At 38.0% G+C, this 18,697-nt stretch overlaps 6 protein-coding genes across 7 annotated transcripts; 4 read left to right on the plus strand and 2 right to left on the minus strand.

The window, feature by feature from the left end:
* Nucleotides 1-618: 618 nt before the first annotated feature.
* On the plus strand, nt 619-1,735 carry LOC124209974 (endoribonuclease Dicer homolog 1-like). The gene is made up of 4 exons (XM_046608225.1): nt 619-684; nt 1,238-1,328; nt 1,383-1,458; nt 1,516-1,735. The coding sequence occupies exons 1-4, from the start codon at nt 619-621 to the stop codon at nt 1,655-1,657; spliced, it is 375 nt and encodes a 124-aa protein (XP_046464181.1). The 3' UTR covers nt 1,658-1,735.
* Nucleotides 1,736-2,406: 671 nt separating this feature from the next.
* LOC124209846 (immunoglobulin-binding protein 1b-like) lies at nt 2,407-3,740 on the plus strand. Its single transcript, XM_046608066.1, has 3 exons — nt 2,407-2,589; nt 2,667-3,385; nt 3,453-3,740. Exons 1-3 carry the CDS (start codon nt 2,473-2,475, stop codon nt 3,667-3,669), a joined length of 1,053 nt encoding a protein of 350 aa, XP_046464022.1. The 5' UTR covers nt 2,407-2,472; the 3' UTR covers nt 3,670-3,740.
* Nucleotides 3,724-6,940, minus strand: LOC124209844. The gene is made up of 9 exons (XM_046608063.1): nt 6,778-6,940; nt 6,191-6,713; nt 5,203-6,125; nt 4,928-5,136; nt 4,706-4,867; nt 4,483-4,622; nt 4,367-4,412; nt 4,000-4,301; nt 3,724-3,937 (listed from the first exon to the last, which is right to left on the minus strand). Exons 2-9 carry the CDS (start codon nt 6,708-6,710, stop codon nt 3,828-3,830), a joined length of 2,412 nt encoding a protein of 803 aa, XP_046464019.1. The 5' UTR covers nt 6,711-6,713; nt 6,778-6,940; the 3' UTR covers nt 3,724-3,827.
* A 542-nt stretch (nt 6,941-7,482) lies between these two features.
* Nucleotides 7,483-13,504, plus strand: LOC124209842 (protein bicaudal C homolog 1-like). 2 transcript variants are annotated; one of them, XM_046608062.1, is made up of 18 exons: nt 7,483-7,916; nt 7,983-8,154; nt 8,392-8,567; nt 8,952-9,001; nt 9,389-9,458; nt 9,627-9,706; nt 9,779-9,994; nt 10,061-10,303; nt 10,365-10,583; nt 10,645-10,810; nt 10,872-10,988; nt 11,055-11,387; nt 11,446-11,559; nt 11,638-11,751; nt 11,925-12,070; nt 12,134-12,314; nt 12,376-12,495; nt 12,559-13,504. In XM_046608062.1, the coding sequence occupies exons 3-18, from the start codon at nt 8,399-8,401 to the stop codon at nt 12,639-12,641; spliced, it is 2,421 nt and encodes an 806-aa protein (XP_046464018.1). In that variant the 5' UTR covers nt 7,483-7,916; nt 7,983-8,154; nt 8,392-8,398; the 3' UTR covers nt 12,642-13,504. The 2 variants fall into 2 exon arrangements, with proteins under 2 accessions (XP_046464018.1, XP_046464017.1); XM_046608061.1 differs by having other exon boundaries at nt 7,649-7,916; nt 11,635-11,751.
* Nucleotides 13,505-13,812: 308 nt separating this feature from the next.
* Nucleotides 13,813-14,954, plus strand: LOC124209847 (protein C1orf43 homolog). The gene is made up of 4 exons (XM_046608067.1): nt 13,813-14,040; nt 14,105-14,252; nt 14,336-14,555; nt 14,636-14,954. The coding sequence occupies exons 1-4, from the start codon at nt 13,882-13,884 to the stop codon at nt 14,739-14,741; spliced, it is 633 nt and encodes a 210-aa protein (XP_046464023.1). The 5' UTR covers nt 13,813-13,881; the 3' UTR covers nt 14,742-14,954.
* LOC124209845 (endonuclease/exonuclease/phosphatase family domain-containing protein 1-like) lies at nt 14,726-18,119 on the minus strand. Its single transcript, XM_046608064.1, has 10 exons — nt 17,687-18,119; nt 17,397-17,622; nt 17,109-17,317; nt 16,822-17,041; nt 16,471-16,618; nt 16,236-16,412; nt 15,960-16,144; nt 15,567-15,885; nt 15,356-15,499; nt 14,726-15,288 (listed from the first exon to the last, which is right to left on the minus strand). Exons 1-10 carry the CDS (start codon nt 17,803-17,805, stop codon nt 15,161-15,163), a joined length of 1,875 nt encoding a protein of 624 aa, XP_046464020.1. The 5' UTR covers nt 17,806-18,119; the 3' UTR covers nt 14,726-15,160.
* Nucleotides 18,120-18,697: the final 578 nt, after the last annotated feature.

An 18,697-nucleotide genomic window follows, 5' to 3' on the forward strand; every position in this document is an offset into this window, starting at 1 on the left:
GTTTATTTTTAGGTTTTGAAATGGCAAAATTTGTCAGTCTGAACTGTCAAGACACGGTGGACGCAAAGTCGGCCACTTTTGCAACTCTGACGAGTAACGAATTTTGGGCAGTTCTCACCGTTAGGCATGGCATACATAAACACATCAAGCTATGTGATAACAACCTAACAGCTAAAATCGATGCCTTTGCCGAACAACAGACCCGTAATGGACACCAACACATGCATGAGGTAAGAGATTCTTACATATAACAAAACAATCTTTGTATCAAAACAACTTTTTGTTGTTTTGATAGTTTTTTGAGATAGTGGAGTCGGTGGACGACCCAGAATTGCCTTTCGCCACCTTCACTGAGCCCCCTAAGGAATTGGCTGACGTCTAGGAAGCCCTTGCCGGGGCTATATTCCAAGACTCGGGGTTTTCTAATGACATAACGTGGGCGGTTATCGCCCCACTTCTTGCCCCCGGAGGAACAATCAGTTACTGGCCTAAGAACCCTGTCCAGACCATTCATCGAAAATTTGGAAAAGCTATGGAGTTCGTGTAAGAAGTAGACATATTACTAATTTTTTTTTATGCTAATGTTTTTTTTTTTTAAATAATAGAGAGACAAAGATCATGGGTTTGACCTGTGTCACGCTCAATGTTGATTCCATTCTCATCAGTCGAGGTTTGGGGAAAAACGTGAAAGTCGCAAAAAGTGCCGCAGCCAAGTACGCGTTGCGTATACTAGATTGCTAAGTGTCCACATTTCTTTTCCAACCATTTAATTTGTTTTGCTCCTTACTGTCTTAAAAATGAAATTTACTTCTAACCTGAAACGTGAAAGTCGCAAAGAGTGCTGCAGTCTAATACGCATTGCGTATACTAGATTGCCAATTGTCCACATTTCTTTTCCAAACATTTGATTTTTTTTTGCTCCTTACTGTCTTAAAAATAAAATTTACTTCTAACCTGAAACGTGAAAGTCGCAAAGAGTGCTGCAGTCTAATACGCATTGCGTATACTAGATTGCCAATTGTCCACATTTCTTTTCCAAACATTTGATTTTGTTTGCTCCTTACTGTCTTAAAAATGAAATTTACTGCTTACAAACGAATTGCGTGTGCTTGCTTTTCAAGGCCTTTTCAAATCGGGCCGAACCAATCACATGCGAGAAAGGGTGGGCTAAAATTGCGCTGGGGTAGTGGGAGCACGTCTCTAATTTGGGAAAATTCTAAAAACTCGGCGGTTATAGCCGGATATAGCCCTTGCCGGAGCTATATTCGAAGACTCGGGTTATTCTAACGACATTACGTGGGCGGTTATCGCCCCACTTCTTGCCCCCGGTAGATTTGAATTAATTTATAAATGTTCAATTAACTCAAAATTTTAAATTTCAGATGGAAAGATCAGTTACTGGCCTAAGAACCCTGTCCAGACGATTCATCGTAAATATGGAAAAGCTTTGCAATTTGCGTAATATAATTTGACATATTACTAAAAAAAATTTATAATGTTTTTTTTTTATAATAGAGAAACAAAGATCATGGGTTTGACCCGTGTTACGCTTAAAATTGATGCAATCCCTATCAGTAGAGGTTTGGCAAAAAACGTCAGTTGCCAAAAGTGCAGCAGCAAAATACGCGTTGAGTATACTAGATTGTTAATTGTCTAGCATTTCCTGTTTAAGCATTTGATTTTTTTAATTTTTATTCTCCTTATCGTTCTTAAATATGAAATTTAAGTCTTACAAATAAATTGCGTGTGCTTGCTTTGCAACTGGTTAAAATTGGCGATGTTCCAGTCTGCAGAACCATCGAAAAAAGTCCGAGTGACAAGACTACCCAAAACCTAGAAGTGCAAATTTATACTCGATACATGGTTGTCAAATAGGGTTATATTGGGTGATAAACTGAGCAGAACCAGAGTCATCTAGCCTATGGTCGCTGCAGTCAACGTTAAATTCCAATAGCCCTCGACGACCATTTGCAACATCTATCTAAAATAGGGGTTTAATTAGGAGTAAAAATAGGGGTTTTCATATTTGGGGGTCCCCATATTTCCCATATGGGGATTTGACGGGAAGCTACTTTTTACTAGCGACTTTTGTATGGAGGCATAGGGAGGTCTCAACGAATGCCACGCCATCTAGGCTGTTGCGGCATACGGAAATACATTGAGACCCCCCTTTAGTAAAATGAGCGGAGCCCCCTCTTATGGGAAATTTAACAGGGAGACTGGAAATATTGAATTTTTTTTAATGGTTTAGTATCAAAGTTATAATAAAGTTCATGAAGAAAATCTCATGATGCAATTTGTTTCTGGTTAAAACCGGTTCTTAATGACTCCACTACGTGGTATTCATGGATAGTTGGTGTAATCATTTTACGAGTTACGACTACTAGATGGCAACCCGTGTAAGCACTGTCTCAACTTAGTAGTCTATGGCTCTATGCTTCAGTATAAAAACATAGCATTAAGAAAACGGAAATGTCGGCCGATTTAGAAGATGGATCTGAAACGGTGTCAGGGTTGTTTGACAAAGGATTGAAGATATATCATGGATTGTGTGATACCATGGATCCTTCCAACAGTCCTGAATATCAGGTATGTAGTCAGTATTCTATTCAAAGAATTTCTTGGTTTATTGTGTTTTTCAAACTATTTTTTTGAATGATTTATAGGCTAAAGTTAGAAGTTGCATTCAAATACTGGAGGATGCAACCAGACTTGTCAGCTCCCTTGGACTCTTTAGTACAAATGAAAGTGTTGATGAAGTTGCAACCAATGATTTGAAATTTTTCCTCTTGCCAGTGCTTCTTGGGGATTTGAGTCTGAAACTCAATTCAGATGACCGATTAAATATTCTTAATGTTGCAGAAGTTTATTTTCAAGATTTTCTTCAGCGATGCAAGGATTATTCAGTTGGAGGATTGGATATCCCTGACAGAGATCAACTTGTGAAATGTGAGGAACCACCAAGACATCCTGGTCCTATGGGGTTTGAAGAAATGGCAAGACAAAGAGAGGAGAAAATCAGGAAATTCAGAGAAGCCAAGGACTTGGAATCGAAACTCATTGAACTCAAGAATGCTCTTGAAAACCCTAGTTCAGATGAATCAATTGCACGTGAATACTACATATTATTGATGAAGAAATTTGTTTTCTCAACTATTGAAGAACTTAAATCCATAACTCAAGAAAAACCTATAGTTGAACACCTCATCAAAATTAAAAGAGGCGGTTGTGATGCCAAAAAATTACCACCATATGTGGGCAAACCATTGAAACCTATCATTATTACAAGGGATGCCGTCCAAAAGGCAGTTTACGGATTAGGATATCCTAGTATTCCCGCTATGACGGTAGAAGAGCTTGTTGATCAAAGAATGAAGGATGGATGGTACGTGTATTTAAAGCAACTAAATTAATTTATCAGTTCTAAAATCAATTTAATAAATGGGATTTAGGTATGGAAAATTAGGTGAAACCTCTGGCAATTCTCGTTCTCTGCTTGATGAAGCAAAAAATACAGAAATGGCCGCTTTGAAAGCGGAACAAGAAGCAACAGATTTAGAGAGAAAGGCTGAACTAGACCAAGAAGAACAACTTATCCGAGCTCGCCAATATGATGATTGGAAGGATGACCACAGGAGAGGCTACGGGAATCGGCACAACATGGGCTAATGTTATGGATTAAACATTGAATGTAATTCCAAAAAGAAACCCGTCAAATATAAATTTGCTTGTATAACCAACATTTGTATTCTTTCGTGTAAGATATTGCATACCTCTCAAAATATAATTCTTTTTAGATTACAAGAACAAATAGGAAATCAAAATCTTCAACCAAAATGTGTGGCCGAAAAGCCTTCATTTACATCATTGTTATTTTCTTCTTTATTTATGGGAATGTCACCGACACGTTCAGGAGTCAAAGAATTTATCTCTGCGTCTAGATGAAAGAAAAAATTAGTAGAGGAAATAGCAAGTATGTAAACATGAATACCGACTTACTTTGCTGCTGGGGTTTGGTATATTGAGTAATCCGTGATTTAGGTGTATACGAGGAAACCATTGCCTCTTCTGTTTGTGGAAATCTGTTGGGTGAGTGACTGATTCGTCCGCTACGAGTGACATGCACTCTCGTAGATGGGCTTTCAGATATGTTGATGTGCGGGTGAATTCTTAGTTCCTCAGTTTGACCATATCTATCGGGGGAACGAATTGGTCGCCCACTACGAGTAGTACATTGTGCCGATGGGGAAAATTGTATCTTGGGAATTCCAAGGAATTGGCTGGGTGGCAGAACTTTTTCCCTAAAATAATAATAATTTTGCTGTTACAACTGAAATTGCAAAGGAAAAGAATTGCAATAGGCTACCTCTTAGCTAAAGATGTTGGAACAAGAGGATGATCCAATATAACATCTATTTTTAAAAAATCCAATATCCATTTTAATCTTTTAATTTCATAATAGTTAAAAACTAATAAGCTTACTTGTAGAATGACTTCTTGGTCGAGGACTATCCGTGTGACATGGGGACTGATGAGGCGAAGAAAAGAATGTATGATTTTCAGACTTGTGCTTCATTCTTCTGATCAGTTTGGAGTAAACCGGGGTTTCAGCTTGTATTCCACTATCGTGTAGAATTCCAAAATTAATTAAGATTTATGCATAAGGATTTAGAGAAACTAATTTATCCCTGAAAAGGATTTTTACCTAGGAGCAGAAAATTCTTCATCTCTTATTTTCTCAATAGCTGACTGACCCATTTGGCACGGTTTGTCGGTAAGGTTTAAAGCTGAAGCTGAAGCAACTTCTCTGGGATTCAAAAGCGATGACTGGTCAGCGTAAGAAACAAAATCATCCGTTTTCAACGAACTGCAAATGTTAACAATAATGTTCCATTAATTTGACCAATGGAAGAATAAATAAGTTTACTTTGATTCCATATGTTTTTTCCTCAGAGAGGCAATATGAGACCTGATCCCAGACGATTTAACTTCTACTTCGCCAATATTTTTCTTCTTTTCAGTTTTCTTTCTTGGTTTCTTTGTTTTCTTCAATTGGAAATGGACAGTTTCTTGGCGGGTCCAACCATCTCTATGAAGACAATCTAATTCGGTAAATTTGTTTTCAACATCGGTTACCTGGGAACACAAAATTCTTTAAAACTGACTTTGAAGACTGAATAGAAATTTTTTCAAATGAAATACCTGTAGCAAAATCATCTCCCAAAAGCCTTCCAAATCAGTTTTCGTAATTTTCTTCTCGTCACTGTTGTTCTCAAATTGAAGTATCAGGCCAGCGTACTGATGAAACTTTTCGCGCTGAAGTTGCTGTGTCTGTCCAATAACAGTGAGAACAGCCCCTGTTTCGTCGTCCGGTATAGCGTTGTCTTGTTTGAGCTTGTCGTTCCATAAACGACACAATTCATCCAATTGTGTTTTCTTTTCATCTACTTGGGCTCGTAGTTGCCGGGCAATTTCCATGTTTTTACCATGCGTACTCTGCTGAAGTTGGTCTTCTTCGAGTTCAGCCTTGTTGGGAGACGCTATTTGAACGGTAGGCTCATTGACTTCAGAATTACTCATACTGGTGTCTTCTTTAGTTTGGTGAACTTCTTGTACTTGTAACTGTTGGGCTACTTCCATGTTGTTCTTGGCATGCAAACTCTGCTGAAGTGGACTTTCTTCGATTTGAGTTTTGCTGGGAGATTCTGTTCCAGATTCAGTAAATTCCAACGTACTGTTATTGGTGTCTTCGTTATTTCGATGAACTATCGCTAATTCAATTATTTCGTCATGTTCTTCCTCAGTAGAAGTATCGCTTTTCTCAAGTTTTGATTCAGCGATCTCTTCGGTTACACCTTGATTGTTGCCACGTCTGTTATCCAAAGGTTGCTCGCCATCCGAGTCTTCTGAACTGTCGATGTCTGAGCCATCTTCCTGAAAATCAAACAATTGCGGAGCTGACAATTCTTGCGTATTCAATAATCTGCTGAATGGTTTCTGAACTGAAGTCCTTCGATCGACAGCAATAAATGGATTGTGTGTAGAAAGACGTGAAGAGGAGCTGGCAGCAAAGTCATCAACTAAATTGGTTGGGTGTGATGGGACAGAAAGTTCAGGAGCCAGTCCTAAAAAATAAAATAAAAATTTGAATAGATTGAATTGAATGACACACTTATAGCTATAGCTATACCTGTTAGAGGGGCACAATTTTTACACTTCGGACATGGAACTATTTTTGTTTCTGTTGGTTTGGCGACACTTGCTGCTGATCTGATTTTACCTGATGCTTGACTGGATGTCACCTGCTGTTGGATGGGAGTCACCTTGCCAACACCTGTTCTTGTCACGGTTTTCTTGGCAGGTAGACACTTGACTTGACTAATAGACTGAAGGAGGTGAAGATCATTGTAAACAATTTTCCCTGGTACAATAAATGGTGGTTTTTTTAAAGATGACTTTGCATTATTGCTTGACTCGTGTATGGGAAATTTTGGATTAGGAATTTCTTTCGAAGCTGCAGCCTTTGCTCGTGAAACAGGTCTTGAATGAAAAAATTTCTTAAATTTGCTTGCACATGAAATGACCGACTCAACATTCTTTCCGTACTGTTCCTTCCACTTAGACTTCTTAACCGTTTTCGGCTCATCACCATGTTTTACTGTGCTTCCATATAAAATTTGATCAACACGTGATTTCCGAGGTTCTGCCATAATCTGAAAAAATACCAATAAACAAGTTAGACCTTTCCTTGCACCATAATTAGTTGAGAAATTTTACTTGGGGAAATGCCAAAAAAGTGAAAATTTCAGATCATAAAACGAGGGAAAATTGCTAGCTGGAACGAGAAATATATGTGTTTTGAACGATTTCGAGATCAGACCAATTTTCTGTGTAAGGCGTTGCCAGTTCGATTTATATTTCTCTATGCTTCGGCTTGTTGATCAGCTGTCAACATCAGCTGACCAGAGCAGTGATCGTGTAGCCAGCAACAGCATGGTGTAAATTGTAATACTAATATACACATGTAATACTAATACACCATGGCAACAGCAAGACGCATGCAATATTTTTTTTTTCATTTTTGGTATATTACACTGAAAGAACTTATACAATTTTGCAACATTACATAAATTGAATCAATTGTTTCATAATCTCATCAGTTACACACTCATCTACCCGTCGTTTGATACTTTTAAAATAAAAAAATTAGTATCTGTATATAAAGATTGATAGCAAGATTACAATCGATTTGTTTCCAATCGAAACAATTTGGAATAATGTCTTCAAGTTGACAAGATGGACATCGCCATTTTTTACTACAATGAAAATATCTCGTATTGCCTCAAGGCACGAACAATTAGGGTTTGTCATTGTAATCCATTGTACGAGAGAAAGGGTAAAGAGCGAAAAAATCTGAAAAGAGAAGTAATGGTAAGAGCTGTCCACTTGGAGATACCTTAGCTTTTTTCATAAACGTAAATAAGGTTGAGATAGGAAGAAAGAAAATCTGCGCGCCGCTCTCAACCTTTATTACAGGTATCGGGTAATACCATACCTTGAGAGGAGTGGAATATTGGGTCATAGGTAACCCGTCACCTGGCGGCGAAATCAGTTATTTTCACGTAAATCTGGTTTGCTGCGTTGAAATCGCCCACTAGTGTTTTCACTTTCTATAGGGCGCCCCGTTGGGAGAGTCACCTAGCACGCACACGCACCGTTGAAGGGTTGGCCGATTTTCAGTGACAATCTTCACGCTCACTCAACACTTCATCACTCTTCTTCTTCGAGCCAAGACGTATCGTGATTATTAGGGGGGTTAAAAAACAGTAGACTCGATATTGGTTTCCTATTTTGTTAGCCCATTCTATCTTGGCCTTAGCATCATTCACTGTTTTCTTACCACCTTTCGATCGCCAGTAATAAAGAATTCCTTATTTTTGCCAAAGGCTTTTTCAATCGATTTTAAAACTGATCTGTGCTAGGCCATCTTTTTTCAAAAGTAACTTGGAACCATTCGTTTCATCGCATATCTCATCTCGCCCTTTAAATCGTGATTAATTGCTGCTGAAAAATCGAAAAAAAAAACTTTTAATTCTACCTGCCCTCTGCAAACAATTTTATGTCGACAGTGTGAAATCTCAATAGTGAAATAAGGTAAGAATAATCAGTAATCATTACTTTTCATTGGCACATGTTGTACTAACCCGCCATCTTTACTTTCCTGTAATCATTATTTGCCCCCTCCCCCTTGAAACTAGGGACTGTAATTATGTGTCATACCTCAAAGTCAATGACATTGATTTGATTGTTTGTCCTAGAAATAGTCTCGATTGAGATATTAGTAAGTGATTGGGTCACATTCTTATTTTATCTTCTTTTTTATTTCTACAGGATAAAGATGATGGAACACGTCATGGATTTAGCATCAGAAATATCGGAAAGTTCTTCATTGGTGTCTGAAGATCTGCGAACTTTAGATGGTAGCGTCGATGGTGAACCCCGCGCTGATGGACTGTACGAAGAACGCTTTCGTGTTGATCGACGCAAATTGGAATCAATGCTTTTAGGTGAGGTTGCTACCCAGTATACACTTGTCGAGAAAACGAACGTTTTCGACGTTTTTGAACATTAGCCGAAGGGATAAGTAACTTAAAGTCTCCAGAGGTTTTCGTCCCCCACGACCATTTTTTTTTCATCCTGTTAGCCTAGGGCTGGCTTATCGAGTCAAGGGAATTGCAATCACACAGGACTAGATTCTTTTTTTCGCAAGTTCAACAAAACAAAAGAATGATTGCTGGTCATTCGCCGGTCGTTACCAGTTTGACCCTTAAGCAAGCATCACCTTTCTTTCTTTTTAAGAGAGATAGGGTGATGTTTTATTTAATGAAAATTGTGAAAAGTTATCTGGATTTTGGTTTCAATTTAAGTGTTCTTTCTTATTCTCGTTCTAGTCCCTGCTGAGGGTGGAAGTGAGGCAGCTGCTGAACGATTTTTTCTCAGGGTAAGTTTATTAAACAGTAAAAGTTAATGTGTGTGTAACATTGTAATGGCTATTTGACATGTTACAAAAATTGAATTTTCTTTAACGGCCATTCAGTGACCACCGATTAGTCTGTGTCCTCAAGTCTCTAGAGGGTTAGAGATGAGGGGGTGAACATTTCATTTTCATTGGTCGAAGCCTTAAAAGGGGCTGGATATGTGTTCTCGACTTTTCGTGTTCTTGGACATTTTGAAATGTGCTCCACTATTCCAATTTCATTACATCGGTGTACACCGTCAGTGAAAGTGCTTCCGAAAATTCTTACATAATTTTATTTTGGTTCGGATGGCCATTGTTGTGATTTTTTTTAACATTTTTACTTTGATTATTTCCTACGTTTGTGCGAAGGTCATGCAAGAAACGAGTACTGTTATCATGTGGCCAGAGAAACTGAAAGTTGGTTCGAAATCCAAACGAGGTTAGTGTAAACTATTTAAAAAAATTTTAAATTCGTGATTACGTCAATTTGACAGTAAAAATTGAGTGTTTGAGCTTTTTTAAAAAAATTGTTTATCGGGTTTCTATTTCATGATAAGAATAGTTTAAGACTTAGCATAAATATTCTAATTTCATTATGTCATTCCAGATCCACATGTTCGAGTGGCCGGGGAGCCAGAATCAGTTCGCGCTGCCAAAGAACGTATCATGGCTGTTCTTGATACTAGGGTAAAAAATTAACTGAATTTGAAAATGAAAACTGAAGGTTAATGTTTCAATTTCTTTTTCTTGATTTTCCAGCAAAGCAACAGAGTGACTCTAAAAATGGAAGTGAGCTACACAGACCATTCTCACATTATTGGACGTGGAGGTAATACCATTAGCCGCGTTATGGAAGAAACGCGTTGCCACGTCCATTTTCCAGATTCGAACCGCACTAATCAGACTGAAAAGAGCAACTTGGTTACTGTCGCTGGCGAATTGGCTGGCGTCGAGAAAGCTAGAGCTCGCGTTCGAGTAAGACGCACAATTCCAATGTTTACAATTTTGCATGGTTTTAATTCATTTATTTTCCAATAATAGGATTTGATGCCATTGGTGGTTATGTTCGAATTGCCCATTACGGGTTGCTTTCAGGCTTTTCCCGATGTGGAATCGCCATTTATTCAAAACTTGCAATCGCGTTACTGCGTTCAAGTTTCTTTTCGTGCTCGTTCTCGTGGACCTCGTCCAGGTGTGGTCGTTATTAAAGGAAGTGAATCGGACGTTGCTCCTCTCAAGGAAGCCGTTAAAATTCTTGTGGACTACTTTTGTGGAACATTGGCTGTAAGCAATATTTCTGAATAATTTGCAATAATTTTTTACTCATTTTGCATCTGTTCTGCAGAATCAAGTGCAAGTTTGCATGACATTGGAGATCTCGCCCCAGCATCATGCTGTTGTTCAAGGTGGTAATAAAATGAATTTGCAGCACATCCGTACAGTCACTGGAACTACTATTATGTTTCCTGATCTGACTGATCCGCACATTCCTCCTCTTCGTAAAAATACCGTTTCAATCAGGGGGTCGCTGGATAGTGTACTTCAAGCTCGTTTGATGCTGATGGTAAAAATTTCATTCTACTACCAATGTCTTGTTTATTTTACCTAACTCTAAATATCAACAGGGTTCACTTCCCCTTATGTTGACGTTTGATTTACGTGAAGAAGCGGAGCCTGACCCATTGACTGTTTCAAAGCTGGTCGAAAAGTATGATGTCATTATCTCGATTAAGCCGAAACCCAAACTCTCAGTCAAATCGGTGAACATTCGAGGTTATGAGCGTAATGCTGGTAGGTTGTGTGAATATCATGTATTGGAAATCGGTTTTTATTGTCTCGTTTCTTTCACTAGGTAACATCTACGAAGCCCGTCGTATGATCTTGGGGTGTTCAGATGGCGATGAGAAGGTGGTTGCTTCGATTCCAACAGCATACATAGTTACTTCAACAGATCCTTCGTTTAGCTTCCGTAAGCTCAATTAATTTCAAGTTTTAATTGTTTACTGGTTGCGTTAACAATTTGTGATTGTAATAGGTCATACTGTGATCTCTCTGTCAACTCCAACTATTTACTCCGTTTACCACCAAGGTGGATTCGGTGGTTACTCGTCACCCACATCTCCAACGTCCGCATGCTCATCAACGTCGCCATTCGGATATCACAATATTCAACCAATGGCTTTGACTAATAACTGCTTCCCTCAAGGATTTCCAACTCGACCGCCTCAGGCTTATGGGGTTGTTCCTGGTATTCATCCTGCTGCTGCTCAGTTTCAGCACCGTAATACGCTTTCGGCTAAAAATCTGCAAGCCTTCAATGCCTACCAGACTCATTTGTACCCAGACGTGTACACTGACTTTCGACAAGGTATTTATGTCAAGAAATTCTCGGCTGTTCAGTGGAATAGTTTCTTTTTTCCAAGCAGGCCCTGGATCGAAATCGAGCAGTGGAGTCTCAAGCCCGACTTTTCCGTCTGGCTCCATAAGTCCTTGTGATTTCCCTTTCGGCCATCAAAATACTATGCTGCATGATTTCACTGGCAAGTTTTTCTTTGTTTCAGGATGTGCTATTAATTAGTGTAATTTATTGTAAATTGTAAAATTGAATTGTAAAGCAGAACTTCAAAACCGCATGGCATCCCAGATGAACGATGGGTTGGCTAACTGGGAACGAGATCGTCGTGTGACCTCTTGCCCTGATTATGAGGAAAAACAACTTTTGGCTTTGAATGGTAAATCTATTTTATTTCTTATTCTTGATTTTTTTTTCTTCAAGTATTCTTAGACCATCCTTCTTAGTCAATTGTACTGTAAACGAAATCTTAATCTGCTTAAAAAATTGTACTGCTTGAAAAGGTTTTGAATGAATGGTAAAACAGTGTTATAATTTTTCTATTCTTTAAAGCCATGAGACAAACTCCTAATCCATCGCAAGCTCGGGTGCCAACTCCTACTTGGGCTGGTTATGGTTTCAGCAAATCGTCGCGCCAGACTTCGACATCCGAAAAGGGATTATTTTGCGATACGCCGGATTCAACTACTTCCATTAAGGTATTGCATATTTTTTTATTTTTAATCAGTCGAAGGCATTTAGTAATTTTGTAACACAAACAGAATGAGACCCATCAACGCCGTAGTCCGTGGGATGACCCTGTTTCTTCTGTGAAAAACGGACCAGACTTTGGCTTCAGTAGCAATTTGATTGACTCTGTCTCGTCTTTACCGAAACCCAGCGTTGCTGCTGCTAAAGACCTTTCTACTCTATTGCATTCCATGGGACTCACTAAATATATCGGTAAATTTCTTATATTTTTAAGTTGTAATGATTGGATTTTAAGATGTTGCTTAATGACTAGAACTTTTCGTTGAACACGAAATCGACTTGGAATTGTTTAAAACTCTGACGGAGAATGAACTTCGTGACCTTGGCATTCACGCCTTTGGCGTGCGCAGACGAATGCTACTCACTATTGCTGGTAAGTTTACACAATTATCAGTTTTTGTTTGATGGAATTCTTATTTTGCGCTTGTGTTTGAAGAGCTGAACAAGAAGACCGTATTTTCTGGAAGCGCTGCTCCGGGAGCCGAGCGTCGTGCTGCCGTAGCATCCAAGGACGTTTAAATTTATTGCAAGTTGAAACTTTTCAGATTGTTTGAATTAAATCCTTATTTTTTCATAGCAGCGGAATCTCTTCCTTCTTCTGTCCTTCCGATTATTTATTGCTAATAACGGTTTGCCTCTTTGATTTTTTCGATCGATATAAGCACAACGCGTCACTCCCCTCCTATCTTTTGATATTTGATAATTCCATTTTGTTTGCCATTTCCTCTTTAATCTTTCCCACCATCTACACACTTCTCTTGGTGTGACTTATATATATATTGAAACTTTTTGATAATATTCTCACACTCTTAATTACAAAAAAAAAATCACCAACGAAAAGAAGAAAAAAAAAATAATAAGTGCACACGTTTGGCTCTACTATGACGACTTTTTCACTCACCTCCAAACTTGAATACCTTGATCTTTGTGAACTCACCTCTAGCTTTTTTTCACGCTCATAAATACTCCCAAGTCGTTTTCTATTCAACTTAACCCTCTAGATCCCTAAAAATACTTCGATAAGACCAAAAGAATCCTTGACTTCTTTTTTCTGCTCTCCTTTTTTACGCATTGGGCTGTGTTAGAACACTCAATTTTGCACGAATGTTTAAACTAGGCAAAAAGGATTGATTGTAAACTTGTGTGTTATCTCAAGTCGATGGATGATGTATTTTTTTGTCACCTGCCACCCATTTTTTGAACTATTATTGCTATTACCTAATTTTTTGCATGTTGTCTTGTTGATTGGCGCCATGACCGATAGCGTGTTATTGGCCTTCCCTTTCTCACATGTTGATTTATTTCTACTTTGTACACTTGGTGCGCTCTTCCTTCATAATTTTTTTGCAAGGTAAAAAAAATACAAGCAGTTAAAGCATAAATATTACTTTTGAGATTCTATTTGTAGCATCTCCTTGTGGGAATAATTAGGAAATATCAAGGTATTTGTCGTCTTAACTTTTAATAGCTTCAATCAAAAGCACCAAAATGATAAATGAGTTTGGCCGGTTTAAAAATGCTGGCTACGCTAATGTAAGTTATGATTGATAAGAACGAAGTGAAGAAAATCCATTTGTGCAATTAGCTGGTCTATGAAAATTGAAACACATCGATCGAAGCAGTTGGGCTTGGCATTTGGAATAGATCCATTTTCTTCCGCTAGATGATTAGATATGTCAAACAAGGCAGCAGACGATCTTACTTCGATTACAACTAACTAATAAAAGAGAAGTGATGTAAACACTCCAAAAGAAATAAAATGATTAGTGACTTTTCAGGAGCTACCATTGTTATTTTTATTGCATTAGGTTCCCTTGTGTTAGTCTTATTGTTTATCTTTGCCAAAAGACAAATAATGCGATTTACTTTACGATCGAGAAGGGGTCCACATGTTCCAATTGGTCATTCCGCACCCAGGGTAAACAGAATATTTTTCCTTTCATATTAAACTTATAATAATGTTCAACTCATTTGTTATAAAGTGGCTTAGAAAAGAAATTGAACGCAGGCTTGACCTTGTTGGCCGAATCAAACATGAACCAAAACTTGTTTCTGAAGCTAGTTCAGCTGATACTCACAACCCTGAAACCCTTTGCCGAATGCAAGCTATGGATGACATAAAGATTTTAGGTGCAGAAATTTTCACTATTTATTTGCATCTTAGTTATTATACATTTTAAATAACTGTAATTTTGAATTTTGTATGTCTGTAGAAATTCAATTGCAAGCTGCAGATCCCAAAGCAGGGAGAATGCCCAATGAAAATCTCAGACCCTTTTTAATGGCTCAAATTCCAGGAATATTAAAAGGATGTCATCCCAAAACTATTCACCAACTTTGTGATTTGTATGAGAGAGCACGCTTCTCCCCAGATGGATTCACTTCAAACCACCTTGAAACATACAGAGAACTAGTTGCAAGTCTTGTTCGGATGTAATAATTTTTCACATATATTTATATTTTTAAATCATTAATTGCTTGTTGATTAAATGCATTTCAAATTATGGTTCTAGATCTCAAACCAACAGAGTCAATCAAGGCAATTCTAGCCCCAAAACAGGTATCACTACCAAAATGAAGAAGAAGAAAGAAACATCAGTTGCTTCTACTAGTCTTTGATTATTTGTTTGTAATCATCAGCACTGTCTACATGTCGCGTTGTTTTTTCGACTTGTACGAAAGCTTTTTACTTAACACGAAAGCGAAATCAATTCTAAGTTTGCAATACTGTTAGTTAAATGTATCAAGAATGTGACAGGTATATCAGGTTAATGTGAAATTTGTGTCATTGAATTAAATCACTTTACGTCAAATAAATGAACATGAAATGTACTGGAGAAAAATTGCACGCATATACCGTCCAGTTAAGGAAGGCACTTTTTCCCAATATGAGCTAAAAGAAGGGGGAGTATGGGTGGATTTGTCAAAAGCATCATCCCGATGAGTTTAATAAAAAAAAAATAGAGCAAATAATTGAGTGGGCGCCTCCAACTTCCTTTAAACGTTCAAATAATAAAAAAAAAAACACAATCTAAGGTTTAGTCACCTTCCTCATCTTCTTTAAACTCTACCCAAATAGGACAAAACATAGAAACAGGGCCATTCCAACTCCAACCGTTCGGGATAAGTATATGAGTTAATCCATTCCGGATAACCCCACAAGAACCTAAGCAAGACAAGAAATTATGAATAGTGCATTCTATTTTAAACTGTTTAGTGCCGATTTATATTACCAGTGAGACCTTTCTGGGAGTAACGGCTGACTAGAACATTACTATAAATCTCCTTTGTAGCTTCCGATTTTCTTTGTAAGTAACAGGTTGACTCTCCTTTCGGCACCACAGGTCGATAACCCAAATTCTGGAACTCTTCGACATCTGAATCAAGTAAAAACATTATGAAAATACTTTGCTGACTGTAAATTCGAAAGTTTTTTTTTTTTACAGAGTGAATGGTTTGTTTGACTTAGATCCACCATGCAGAGAATACGTTCGGTTCGCGAGAGATCCATTATAGACTTGACTAATTGTGGAACAAGAGCTGTCGATGTGTTATCAGCTGCGTTTGTAAGGGAGCAAGAGACTAGAGCGAGTACGACATTGAAGTACTCGACTGTCGCTAAATGAATTGGTAGCTGAGTACACGATGTTGAGTCCTTAACTTGCAAGGCCACTCGGTGTAAGTAACCAACCCTTCCATCAGTTGTTGTGCACAAATAAGGCTCAGTTGACATTCCTTCTAATTTGTTGATATTTTCACATAACTGAAAATAACGGATTTATTTTTTATTAGAAAATATGTCTTATGAAGGGGTCATTCGATAGACCAATAACTTACCTCCTTAAGACCAAGAGGATCTTCAATGCCTTCAATGATCGCTATTTTAATGTGATAACGGGTTAACAAGTTGCCCACGACATTAACAACGCCTGGGTTTTGTGCCTTCTCCACACTTAAACCATCCAAATTCCAACTCAAAATACGTAATCCATTTTCGCAGGGCTCAACCGGATCTCCATTGACTGTAATAGAGAAAAAACAAATGAACATTTTTTCCCGAATTTTTTCAAGGAAGTTAAGACCCCCTGGGGGGCTAAAAAAATATGTTATTACTGGATTGTGCGGCATCATTGGCATCTAGGACACTTTGTGTTTCATCGAGCACTCTTGTAAACTGGGACAAGGATGGGAATACAGGTGAAGGACTGGAAAGAAGAGGTGAAGTCGGCCTGATAAATCCGCCCGTGTTTAAAAGAGGACCTGACGGCAACGAAGCAGTTCTTCTATGACCTTAAAGATAAAAGTAGAAATAAATGACATTTCAATAAAAAGAAATCAAATTTCTTACTGTGCAAATTTCCATTTTGCGTTTGCTGCTGGCCATTCGGAGTTGCAATATGACTACTCTCCAATGCTAAATAAGGTCCCAAAGCAGATATAAGTCGCGTGTTGAAACCGGTGACTTTTCGTAAATCGTACAGCGTTTTAAAAGGGCCCTTATAAATAAATAACATTAGGTAAAGTCCATTTTCGAGAGTTTGTGGTCATACGACGAAAGTTTCTCTTGCATGATTTGCTTTTGTTACGCTTTCACACACAATTTGATTGCGTGCGTCCATTTCTTTCGTTCAAAGACTTCACACACTACTTTGAAAAAGCAAATTTCGCGAGAAACCTTTGCTACATATTTGTAACTTACCTTTTTTTCTCTGTAATGTACTAAGTGCGCTGCTAATTCTTGAGTGATGCCATCAACAGTCATAAGCTGAAAGATGGATGCGGTATTGATGTTAACTGGGTCTCGGCGCCGTTGTCGTCGTGGCCGATCAGGTTTGGGAGAGGAAGCGATTGAAATGGTTTCTGCATTTCCATTCAGACTATTAATGGAAGGATTCCCAGTAATTATAGACGCTGTTGAACTGCATCGAAGAAACAAAGACATAAATAATATAACGAACATGAAATAAACAGGCAAAGAAAAAATACCTTGGGACTTTTTTGCCGACGCAGATTTCTGGTTTGATAGTTTGTAATTTTGCAGCACCAACTCCTGTTACTAGAGCAAGGTCTTCCACTTTTTTGAATGCTCCGATAACATTTCTGTGTTCAATAATTGTGTGAGCTATATTCCTGGTGATTCCAGTCAGAGTCATTAACTCTTCTTCTGTAGCTGTATTAACATCAAGCCTAACTACCTTAAAAGTATACAAATAAAAACATTAACATAAAAACTGACCTTTTGGATTGTATGTTTAATAATTTTTCTAAAGTTACTTCAAATTTGTTGAATGACATGTTAAAAGCAGCACTTAAATGATTATCTTTCTCTGATTTTGAGCGAATTGAAGATCCTTTGACTTTCGGCAAAAAGCTAGCAATGCTTGCTTTTCCCAGGCTCTTTCTTGTTGGATGTTTCCTAGAGACACCATCATAGTATTCTGAAGTGGCATCCAATTTTGTTAGGTCATCCAAGTTTGAATTTTCTGGCACAGTTGAATCACTGTGATGATGGATAATAAATTTAGTAGTTAAGTAATGGCAATTAGGAAAACAGAAAGACATACCTAAATTCTGCATGAGAATGATTGTCATGACTTGTGTCAGACACAGAGGCATTACAAGCTGGTGCCAAGATAGCTTGACGATGTGGAAACATTGGTTCTTGGCTTACACATTGACCCATTTTATAAGTAAATTTTATATTGTTGTTTAAAAAAAAACACTGAAGTTTACTCTTTTTTCCAATTCACTTTGATTTTTTTTAGTGACCAGCCCTGACACCATTCCATCCACCGAACATCGGATTAAGACTACACTGTTTGACGATCGAAAAAATAGCTATCTACGAGCCCACAGCAGGCTCAGATAACAAAAAAGCCTTGTGTAAATAAGGAAGTGGACCTAACTCCTAAGTCTCCAGCCACATACACTTCGTACTTGTGTACGAAAGTCGACAGATCCAGAAATCTGTTTCAGCTATCCGTGTTGTTGACAACTAACCTTCCACGACGTTTCTCCCAAACTCTAGAAAGTAGAAACTAAACAAATCACAACTCAAACTTACGGAATGGCCGCTAGATGACCATTTTTTGAAACAAAAATATTGAAATCACCGGAAATAATTCATTTACCCACTAATATGTTTGCGATAAGATCCCTTATGTCGTCGTTCACTTAAAAAATAGAAAGATTCTACTTCCGGTTTATTCGGCTGTGTCATGGAGAATGCGTATTCAATAGATAGTAGAAAATCCAGACATGATATACAGTCTGCATACTTTTTGTTGCAACTATATATATCAGTAGAGCGATAACAACCGTGAATGTACAAACGGACACAGCGATAGTCTGAATAAAATAACCCAGGCTCAAGCTCAGATACTCCTTACATGGAACAGGTTTCACCAACATTTATTTGTTTAAACCTGAAACCGTTAACGAATTGCGCAATAAACCCAAGTTTATTCGTTTGACGTCTATGGAGCAAACTTGGAATCGCATCTAGGAAGAAAAGCGTTTTATCAGGTTCATACCTTTTTTTTAATCTTGTGCGTCCATGCGTACTTGTTTATTTA

Source organism: Daphnia pulex, chromosome 12 (genome assembly GCF_021134715.1).
Source record: "Daphnia pulex isolate KAP4 chromosome 12, ASM2113471v1".
In the NCBI taxonomy this organism is placed as follows: Eukaryota; Metazoa; Arthropoda; class Branchiopoda; order Diplostraca; family Daphniidae; genus Daphnia; species Daphnia pulex.